Raw genomic sequence first — 11700 nt, 5'->3', positions numbered from 1 at the left:
CACCCTTCACCCCCACTCCACACAAACACACCCAAGACCTCCTACCCTCTGTGCCCCCTCCTCCATGCAAGCCGATTGTTCCTTACACCCCGAACTGCCCCGTGTCCACGCCAGTTTTCCCCTCGTGTTCAAAGTGCCAATAAACTTTGTGAATTCCTAACTGTGACCCAGAAATAAAGATGATTGCACATTAACTACTGTAAAGAGGAAAAGAAACCAGACTGATGATTAAAAATGAGGAAAAATATGGATATCCTAATAAAAGATTTGTAATAAAACAAGACTGAACTGAACTGCTGAGTTGTGTCTTTCTGTTTTTCTGTCAGTTTTTCTCCTGGTTGAGTTCATTCCCAGTTGTCCAGTGAAGGGTAACCAGGACCCAAAAGTGGTTTATGCTGCAAAATTCCTTCTGTCAACCTATAATTTTTATAGATACGAGGGTGTGAAAGGATAGAAAATGTGAAAAGCTTTTTGTTGGTTGGACTGTGATATTTGTAAGACCTTTATACGTTAAACTTTTAGATGACGGTGGCAGAAACCATCGACACCATTCTTGTTGGCGCTAAAGAATGTGAAGGAGCCTGGTTGACCTTTTGACGGCTTTCCTTTAAACATCTCACAGTATCTTCAAAATAGTATTTAAAAGATGAAAAAAAAGATGAAGAAATCATCCGTTAGTGTTAGTAAATGTTTGACACAATTTTTGTTGGATTTGAAGTGTGTGCCAAGGATGCTAAGCACTCCTACCTTTTTTTGCACAAGTTTCCCAACACAAATTGTGTCCTAGTGGTGCAACTAGGCTATTACAATAAAATAAGTAGTAAATGTCCAGAGGTCATAATGTGATTGAAACGCTGCAAACTAGGGATGCCAAATATATTGGCATCAATACCGGCCAATATTGGCCTATATACAAATATTGATATCAGTCCAAAGTTTCATATCGGTCCATCCCTATCGCAATAAGTTTACAGTACATTTTTGAGGTAGCCTACTTTGGTTGAGCAATTAAAAAAAAAATTTGCACCTAAATTTTGTTTTTCATTACCTCCCGAGTCATAATTATCCATAATCAAGAAATAAGTGTTGCAAGAACGGCCTGATCTGGACAAATTTACACGTGCCATATTCCTTCTATTTCTTGCTGATAGATTTAACTGAACTGGATGTTCAGTACCTCTGAGATTTTTTTTGCATCCATCCCCTGACTTGTATTTTCAATAAACTGTTCTCTGATTTGCTTTGAGTGTTCTTTTGTCTTCATGCTGTAATGGTAGCCAGGAATCCTGATTAACTAGTGAAGGGACCTTCCAGGTATTTTTTATAGTATAATCATTTGAAACACACTCTCCACTCAAGCCAATCTCCTTTCACCTAATTGTGAGACAACTAGCAGCAATTGGCTGGACTTCTGTTGAAATACGTTAGTGACTTCAAAGGGGGTGAATATTTATGCACTTATTTTATGCTAAATGTCATTTTGTAGAAATCATTTTTTACTTTATCATTAAAAGGGGTAAAAAAAAAAAAAAAAAAAGCCAAATTTTGTTCATCATGAACAATTTGTAAAAGCAATTAAAAAAAAAAGGGGTGAATACTTTTTATAGACACTTTAAATACGCCAGCCTCAGGACAGCGGCCATGTTATTTTCAGAACGAACTACTCATGCTTCGTCCAGGCACTGGGGACCCGCACTCTGTTCTTTCCAGCTAAAGCAAATGCAATTTCACACGGCGGTTCGGCTCTCTAGAGAAGGATGTGACGAAGTCTCCATTTTGATAAGTGCCTCTCAATTAAAACTCACTCGCACGGCGTCTTCCAGCAAGCAAAAGCTTTTTACATGTATATTAACAAAAAAGAGATCACAGTAGGAACCGAGACTCAAAATACTGTATTCATTCAAACATACAGGTCAGTCAGTGTACAAGGTTGTTCTAAATGAATTTGGTTGCTTCATGGAGAACAAATTGGACGACACAAATTACACCAAGAAGATGCAATCAGACAATGTTCAGGGATTTTTACCGGATCAGACCGGAAACTGCCAACATGTAAAAAAAATTTTTTTAAAAAGCCAGCTAAGGACCATGAACAGTGACAAAAAAAGAAAAAGAAAGAAAAATCATATTGCTTATGGGCACAAAAACTACTTCATTGTCTCGTCAATATGTCATAGTTTTACAAAAACAAATGCTTGTTTGCAGCTGTCTTGTAGGTAGATGAATCCTGATGGCTGGCAATTGTTCAAGACTTTTAATGGCAGTTTTTTAACCACACACCACTCATAAGAATCCAAAATAACTAAATAAACCGTTTCGATTTTAATTAAGTTTAAAGTAACCTATTAAAGAAGGACTAAAGCCAATCTTCAGTTTTCTCCATCACATTTTATCGACTACACTGAATCGAGTGAAGGCAAATTTGATAAAAACAAAGAACTTGATACTTTAAATACAAGTGTTTCTCAGTGTATTATGCAGTCAAATTAGATGCTTGTGGGTACTGAAATATGTGCCTCAAGTTCTGTTAAAAAGAAAATATTACAGACACTTTAATGGTTACTGACATCCAGTTGACCCCAACAGATCTTACAGGAGACACTGAAGTGCAAAACATGTTTTGAGGAATTTTACAAATAATATTTTTTGTTCGTTTCTTTCCACTGAATATGTAAAAAGCATACATTAGGAGACATAAAAGCACCAAGAGGACTAAATCTCACTTGGCTCTGGCAGTGGGAAGGCTTTTATTATCAAGCCAAAACTTCATAGAGAATAATGTATCCTGACCCAGTTGTGGACAAATGGTATGCAAGTTTGTTTTTCCTCAGAACACAGACCCCAACAATTTCAGATTAAGACATTTGGATTTGAGTTAAAAACAAAAATTTAACCTACAGAAGACAGTACAGGAAAATGAATTTACTTTCAAAACACACACACACACACGCACATTAAAGCATTGTGGTTAGGGTACAGCACTTCAGCACGCCTTAGTGTCGCCTGAACAGACAAAACAACAAAACCCCTCAGCATCCAGCAGAGGGCGCCGTGAGCCTAACTCAGGCCCGCACAAAGAAGCATCTTGCCCAGCAACCATTTCTCTCCGCAATTAGCAGACGCTTTTAAATAAAAGAGGCGAACCCATTCGCTCCGAGCCAAGGCCGTCTCTCATCAGCCAGCGAGAGTAACGAAGCCCCGGCCAATCGCGCCAGTTAACGTCTGATGGCGTTGCGGAGGCGCGTGGCGGCAGCCCCCGCTTCACCCGGCCTCTTTCAGGGCGGGAAATAAAACGGTTTTCTGCAGGAATCCGTTCGTTTCCACACCAAACGTGAAGTGCATCTCTCTCTCTCCTTTTTGTTTTGTTTTTTAAAATCAGTGTTTTCAGTTATGCTTTCCTTTTCGACAAGACGTGGCTGTGACCGAGGCTGCCCCAGGCCCGGTAGCTTAACTGATCATTTGCAGATAACTTGTCATTCTAATTAGCAGGTAGGCACATGAACATGACGCACGGTTCAAAAATAGTATAAAAATATATTTAAGGCAACAGCCCGCCACTCTTTGTGTTGGGTTAAAACACCAAGAGACAGATTGTAATGAATTTAATACTTAAAACATTTTACCAAAGTACCTCCACGAGTGTCTCCGTTCTCAGTGACTGCTCTACATAATCTCCAGAAGCATGAAAATGTGCGGATTTGTGTTTTTAGCCCAACACTTAGCATCAATAATTGCGACGCACAAATATGACAAACATAACACCTCCGGCGTTCTCTCGAAGTTCTTCTTCTTTCCACCAGATCCGTTTAAAAGCAGATCTGAGAATTACGTCCTAACCTTCCAGTGCAGCTCGCAGTTTTCTCCTCGGTGTGAGTAAAAGGAGTGATTTTAGGAGGGAAAGGAAGAGGAGTCATTCTTCTTTCCATCGTTTTCTGTCCATTCATCCTGACAGGTGAACATCGTCAAGAGGTCAAAGGTCTTCAGAGAGCAAAGAAGAGGATGAGGACGACAATCATGATGGCGACCAGCACGCCGATGGCGCACCACTGTCTCCGACCTGGAGGGGGCAGCAGAGGGGAAAAAAACTATTGCTATAGTCTGCTGGATTTTGCTTTCCTCATGGTTTCAATGTGGTCTAGAAAAGTATAGAATTAAATCGGACTTTTTTTTCCTGGTCTGATTTGCCATGGAAAAAATAAATGTAACATATTTATATTCCCACCTTTTATTCCCATCTCAATGTGTAAAGGTTTGTGTATTTCCTTCCTTTCTTCCTGAAGGAAACCTTTATGTCTTGGTTCCTCTTTCCTTTCGTTGCGCCCTTTCTTTCTCTCCTTGTTTCTCTCTTTCCTTCAAATCTTTCCTCCCTTCTTTCCCTGCTCTCCCCCCTGGTCTTCCCTTTTTATCCTCATGTCCTTCCTTGTTTGTGTCCTCCCCTTTATATTTTGTTTTCCCTTGATTCCCTCATTTGTTCAGTGTGTCCTTTCTTTTTTATGCCCTTCCTTTTTTCTATCCGTCACTGTGTCATTCCTCCTGGCCTGTCGTTTGTTCTTTCATCCTTCTGTCCCTTTTTAACTTTCTTTTCTTGTATCCTCCCTCTCTCCCTTCCCTCCTTTATGCCATCTTTCAGTATTTTGAGGTTCCTTATGTAGAGTCAGCTTAATTCAGAACTTTGCCATAATTTCGTAGAAAATCTTTGTATTTAAATATTAAAAAATGTGTGGTTTGAGTCTGGAAAAGCCCGATAGGAACTACTTGAAGATCAACCTCGAGTCTCGAGGGACAGAGTCAAACGCCGTAAAATAGATTGTTTTGGGAGAACGGCTTCCCGAACCCCAAGAAGACGGCCAGTAAATGTGTTTGCTTACTGCTGGTCATGTGAGAAACCTTCTCCAGCTTCTTCAGGACCGAATCCATGCGGGATGACGTCTGGTCCATCTCATCTCCAAAATCCCCCAACATGCTAAAACAAAAGGAGACCAGATAAACAAACTAAACCGAATGATGTCAAAACACAAATATGTGAAAGGAGCCAGCACAGAAATCTGGTTGTGAGCAGAATTGAGCAAACTTAATCCGACTGGTTGGAAACTAAGAACTTATTTTCTTATATGCCAACAGATTGTGCTGCATCAACACCCACTGTGGAAGTTACTACAGCTCACCTGCTGCTTCGTGTCTGATCAATCATGTTGGGGTAGAAAATATTAGCAATGTCCAAGAATTCACCTCTGCTCCTGATACGAATAATTAACTATCGATCACAACCATAAGGCTGCTTCATTAAAATAAATGAAAAAAATAATTCATCTGTTTTTACCAGTTTATAACAATGGACAGAATCTTTAATGCATACACCTAATCTGGAGCTTTCCTTTTGCAGGTACTCCAATTTAAATATACCAAGAAGAAGAAACAATCTTTAGATTTTCCTAGCTGGATCACATTGCAGCTGGTTATTTGGTTAAAGTTAGTTTACAGTAAAATTAAACAAATTCTTGAGAAAGTGGAAACCATCCAGATGAGCAGCATTCTGTAGTCAGGAGGACTCACACGGCCTGCTCGTCGAGCTCGTCTCCGATACGTCCAGACATGTCTTTGAGCACTCTGATGCTTCCCGACACCAACTCCAGCTGCTCATCCTGCTCCTGTATGATCAGCTACACACACACACACACACACACACGTTTCAGTCTCACCACTGACTAACATCCGCTTCCAGGATGTTTACTTTAGCAACCTTCTACAGTCGCCTTTCCCCAAACTCCCGCACATAACTGTGAACTAAGAGCTCATCATAAGGTGATGTAGGTATTTTATTCAAATCTTTTTCTTTGTCCCTGGAAAAAATAGCAATACAAGTTCTGATTCAGTTCAGAAACTACATTCACTGCGTAAAGGACGAGCAGCATTTCTTTCTAATTCATCTCTGACTTTACTACAGGCTTACAGGAAGTGGAATGATGACACGCTTGAATTGTTGAACACCTCTGTCAACCCACACCACAAGAAGAACAAAAAAAAAAAGCCCCCATCTAATTCAGTCTGACGCTGAAAGGAATCCTTCACTTCATTCACAGCGTGAAAGCAGAAGCAGATCTTTAACCCGCAGAGTTAGTCCCACGTCCTTTACTCATCTTTTTCTCCCTCTGTGTGATACCTTTGATAACATCTCTTAGTAATAAAAAAAAGAAAAGATCAATGTCAAAAATATGAATCAGGAAGGGCTGGTTTTCTTTTAAGTTGGGTTACCTTTTGTATAAAATACTGTGTATGCTGTTACATAAAGAGTTCACAAATCTCCTTAAGTTTCACATGTAATGGCACAGAAACTGATTTTAAAAAATAATAAAATGAAAAGTATGGTGATATTTTTTTTTTTAGAACCTCAGAATGACCGTATCTGTGAGATAAAGGTGGGCGAATCGATCCACAATATCTAGAATATTGATACCCATTTGGCATCAGTATGGTAAGGTTGACGCATCGGTTTCACATTTCCTCTTGAAATTCTATTTTTGTCGTTTTTCAAACTCTGCCTCCAAAAATATTTTATTTTGATAATTGATAAATATTGATAAATGATCTTTTTTTTGCACTTTTGGGAAAAAAATGGGTAACACTTTATTAGACGGGTTGTGAATAAGGCCGTCAGGACGCCGTCATGATCATGAGCAAGTCTTCATGAATATTCATGACTGTTGTCATAAAGTGTCATTCGGTAAATCATGACACTTTTAATACATAGTTGACATTATTCAAAATGTCTTCGTTATGACAACTTGACATTGATCAAGAAATCATGATCTGACATGAATTTGTTATAAAAGTATTATTGATTAAACTTCAAAACTTATGTAGCTTTATGTTATTAAAGCTAAAGTTTAAACAAATAGTTGATTCTTTTATGTCCAATGTGCACTTTCCACAAATGTTTTAAGTTATAGAAACGTCGACTTGATAAAAACTTTAACCCTCCGTTCTCTGCTCTGCATCTAATTCTTCCTTCAAATATTCCCTTCTACTCGCCCTTCACGTTGCCCGCGCCTCCATTCAGCCTCTTCCTTTACCTGCTGCTGCTCCTGCTGCTCCTGAATGTACCTGGAGTTGGCCGACACCAGGTGAGCCTCCAGTCCAGTCGAGCGGTCCTGTTCCTTTAAAGCCAGCAGGCCCAGAACAAACGCACGTAAGATCCAAATAGGCAAAAATAACACAGGAGAGAAACAAAGCTGCGTCGTTCTTAACAATCCCCGGAGAAATCTGTGGATTGTTTGGTCTTTTAAAGGAAGCGCTGACCTGTCTGTTCTTCTTCTCTGCCCGTTCCACAGCGGACGGGCTGGACAGTTCATCTTTCATCTCCTGCAAGGAAACATTTTTCCATTATTCCACGAATAGCAACACAGCAATCATTTTAAGAGTTTGCCTCAGTTCAAAAGTTTTGTTCATGAGAGTTTTCTCTCTGTTGTCCCAGTAAAACCAGTACTAAGCTCCTCTCTGAAAGTTGTCTCCTTTGTCTCAAATGACTTTGTTCTCCTCAGATCTATTTTAGAAATGGTTGCTCTACTTTTGAGTGGTTCTCAAAGCCGAATCACATTTTCTTTTCTTTATTTAGGTAAAGAGTTCCTCAACAGATGTGAAAACAAATAAAGTGACGTGTATCGAGAACTCGGGGCTGCTTACTGTAAAAACACAAAAGTGCTGTGCAGCTCAAGTCAGTGTGTTTTATTGGCAATACTTAAAAATTACTAAAAAAATTGCAGCTGGTGCAGTTCTCTTTTTTGGTCATGGCGACCCCATCGAAGGTGATCGTCTGCTTTGAAAGTAGCCACAAATTTGACCAAGAGACGACGTTTGCACACACATGTAAAAATAAAGACATTTACATAACATCTAAACAAGAACATCTAAAAATAAGTGTATTTTCAACGTACTAAACTCCAGGGTTTCTACAAGTTCTCCAGACAGTTTTCTGCCCTTTTAAGCTAACTTTTGATGGACAAGTACTAGACTTTATTTAATAATTTATCACTCTTTGAACAAGAAACGTATGGGTGGATAAATGAGGACACACAAATCTCACTAACATCCATTCAAATGAGACTGCAGAGGTTCTACAGACAAATTTGTAGCGATGAAGTTACCTGAACCGACTTCCTGGTGCGCTCCACAAAGTCTCTCCTCTCCTGAAGTTCATTGTCGCCCAGCCGGAACTTCCCGGGATTTGACTCCACAATGCCTGAACCAGTTAAGGACCTATCAAAAATGCCTGAAAAAGTTTACATTTCGACATATTACATTAAGCCTTCCTTTTGTTTCAAAAATGCCAGAGAAAGTTGTTTCTCAAGCAATTATGCTCCAATAAGCATAACTTTTAAGAACAATATCAGTCTGGTTTCTGAACCAGTTTTTTGAGGCGCGTCCTCGAATAAAATGATTATTTTTTATATAAGAGACGACCTACTCCTGAGAATCTATAGCAGCTGACATAATTGGTGTTTCATTTAAACACATATATAAAGCAGAAAGACTATTATATCTGTTAAAAATATATATATATACTACATGTTTACATATAACATTTGTGAGTACCTCATAATATGTTTCTCCATGTCTAGTAGTATATCTAGTAATGTGCGAGGTTCTGGATTTAAAGGATACTGATGGTTTCACTGAGGTCCTCCAGGTCCCAATCGATGGCCCTCAGACAGTTCCTCAGCTCATTGGCACTCCAGTCCAGCTCATCTCGGCTTACCTGAGACCACCGACACCAATGCTCACCAACCAAACGGCTACACAATGTTTTAAAACTCCGAATTTCTGGTGCAATTGTGACAGATACTACAGGTTCCTCTAAAAGACAAAGAAAACTGATGAAAAACACAACCAGATTTTTTTTAAAACGGGTCACCATTTTCTCATTTTTTAAAAAATAATAATAATACATTCTTCTATGTATTTTGCAACGGTTTAATGCCATGAATGAACACAAAGTCATGCACAAGTATGAAATAGAAAGGAAAATGACACCTGATTCCAACACGACATTTTTTTAACACAAAGAAAAAGCTGAAGGTGTTTTGTGCGTTTGTATTAAATCTTTTCTACATTGACAACCCTAAATTAAATTCAATGCAACCCGTCATTGTTTCATGGATGTAGAGCAGGACCAAAGAGCAGAGAGTGAAAGAGAACATTTGAACCATCGCTTCTGACAATCATAATGGGCAAGCCTCCAACTCCTCTCTGCCCAACTATTCGATACAACTATGTGCTTGTTTGGGTCGGACCAAAAGTTAACTTTTGTTTTCTCTCGTTTGGTGCAGTTTGCTTTCACATTGTACTTTTTTTTTTTTTTACAAGCGGACAACAATTTGTAAAATCACAGACCTGAAAAAAATCAAACACAGAAGTCCAGCTTGCTGCATTTGGGTCCTGGTATTACAACTGTGATACCATTTGGAATCTCATGAGTGGCTCATTAAGCACATTTTGTGCATCGGGATATTTCTAATTTTGGTAAATGCGCGTTTCTAACAGACACACAACACGCAGGCAGAAAATGCCGGATCAGGAACAATTTCAGCACATACAGCAGTAGCACTAGCGACACTGAAGGCCTTGTTTTTACTATAATGCCCAGCAACGGTGGCTCGTGAAGTCCAAATAGATGAATATTTCCCACAACTGGTTCAGAGGGCGGCCTGTGTTTACACCAGAGGCAAACCACACCACAATTTGTTTGGAATCAGACTGAGACTAAGTCAAAAAGCATGTGTTGGTCCAATTGCATGGTCCACAGAAGAATTCGCTGGAGTGTATTCACACCTGCACCAAAGGTCCAGACCGACAGTCCATTTAAAGTGAACCGAGTGTGTCAGGTGTGAATACACTCTTAAACAGGAATGGCAAACGCAAATGAGATGGATTAGCAGTGCTGGTGTCGACCTGGACATGTTACTGTGGAATATCGTCCCGGCTGCCCCTATAGTGAGCTGTTAGCATGTCACGACAAGTCATGAATCTGTCATGCAGCAACAGTCTTTGGTCAGAGGCTTCTTCAGAGTGGTTGCAAGACTGACTGCTGTCAGAGACCCTTCCTGCTTACAACATGACCATCCACAACTACTCTCTCAAGAACAGCTCACCTGTGTCCCCTCCTGTAAGAGTTCTTCCCATCGATCAAACAGACCCCGAGCGCGAGACAGGGCCTTCTGCACCTCCCTGGAAACCAAAGACACACATGACACAAGCGTTACAATGCGGAACATATGTGATTAACTGCACCCTCCATAGACACTTGGCTGCGTACAGATCCGCCTCTAGTTAAAAAAAAAAATCACTTCACCACACTCACTCGCAGCAGCCAGGGTAATTACATTTCAAGCCAAGTAAAACAAAAACGAACCACGTCATGTTAAGCGTGTCTTTTAATAACATTCGCAAGCATAAGCACATAAACTATCCCTGCGCCGCTGTGTGTGTATACAAGCTAGCTAGTTACAGCTAGCTCCGTGCTAATTCTTCTGACATAACTTCCGTAAAAGTACCCCGAAGAGTCATTGTGCGGATTATTATTAGTAATAGTTTGCATTTATAAGTAAACGTCTTCACGAAAAACAGCTTTTCGGTTTCTTTTTTGCTTATTTCTCACCCCTTTACGACGAAAAACGGGTCCTCTATCGACATTGCTTCCTTCCTCTGTGAGCCTAGCGCATGCGCACGGCTGAGGCACAAGCAGACGTCCGCCCCCCTCTCCTGACACGTACATGTAAATTAAACGCACCTACGTAACACAATGACATTGTAAAGCCACAATGAAGGCTTTACATGAGAGTAAAGCCTTCACTGAAGTTTATCCTACCTTTAGATATTACCAAACTCCGGAAAAACAGGCATGAAGGGGGGAAAAATCGGTAAGAACGGAAAAAGAAATTCAGAAATGAGTTAGTTAAAATGTTTACACTTGAAATACAACATAAATAGGCAACTAAATGGCTGCCAGCAGTCAGTATGCAGCCTTTATTTTTTAAAGATAAAGTTGTTTTTCTCTCTTTTTTTATTTTGAATGTGTTTATTGCAGAACCCTAAAACATAGAATATGACAATATTAGTATTGAAATGTACATTTAATTTATTTCATTTTTATTTTTTACAGAATCTGGACAGAGTTTAATTTTCGTTGTCCTTTTCCTTTTGGCTGCTCATCACAGCCTCTGATCACCAGCCTCCATTTTCAGAAATTTCAGTCTCTAGACAAGCCAAGTTGATGTTCACATCACCCATCAGATTTTTATTTGTGAATACTTCAAAAACATATTTTCCCCTCGTCTTTGACATATACACTACTCTGAGTTGGTCTGTGGCATAAAATCTCACTTAAAAACATTAACTGAGCCAATGGGGAAAATGTGAGTGAAAAAAATAAAAAGGTTTTAATACAGTGCATATCAGTTTACAATACATTGGGAGGGAAAAATATGCCACGCTCAGCAAATCCTCTAAATCCCCATCTGCATGTTTCTCACCGCACTTCTTCGCATCCTGTCCCACCCATTGTCTTTGTTCCTGTGGTTTATTCTTTCAAATCCAACCCAAGCTGTCCCCAATTCCTTCCTCCTGTCTTCATCCTGTTTCCTCCTCTTCCATCCCAACACCCTGTAACAAAAGCTGCAGCTACGAACAGTCATTATGTCTTAACAA

The 11700-nt window shown here is 39.7% G+C and overlaps 1 protein-coding gene across 1 annotated transcript; it reads right to left on the bottom strand.

Annotated features, from left to right (window-relative positions):
- Window positions 1-1874: 1874 nt before the first annotated feature.
- stx10 (syntaxin 10) lies at window positions 1875-10724 on the bottom strand. Its single transcript, XM_005800426.3, has 9 exons — window positions 10652-10724; window positions 10146-10221; window positions 8659-8752; window positions 8142-8236; window positions 7297-7359; window positions 7071-7154; window positions 5554-5660; window positions 4869-4963; window positions 1875-4057 (listed from the first exon to the last, which is right to left on the bottom strand). The coding sequence occupies exons 1-9, from the start codon at window positions 10684-10686 to the stop codon at window positions 3981-3983; spliced, it is 726 nt and encodes a 241-aa protein (XP_005800483.1). The 5' UTR covers window positions 10687-10724; the 3' UTR covers window positions 1875-3980.
- Between the last annotated feature and the right edge of the window lie 976 nt (window positions 10725-11700).

This window comes from Xiphophorus maculatus, chromosome 5, assembly GCF_002775205.1.
Source record: "Xiphophorus maculatus strain JP 163 A chromosome 5, X_maculatus-5.0-male, whole genome shotgun sequence".
Classification (NCBI taxonomy): Eukaryota; Metazoa; Chordata; class Actinopteri; order Cyprinodontiformes; family Poeciliidae; genus Xiphophorus; species Xiphophorus maculatus.
Note: the sequence above shows the minus strand (reverse complement) of the source record. Positions and strands in the feature narration are given on the sequence as shown.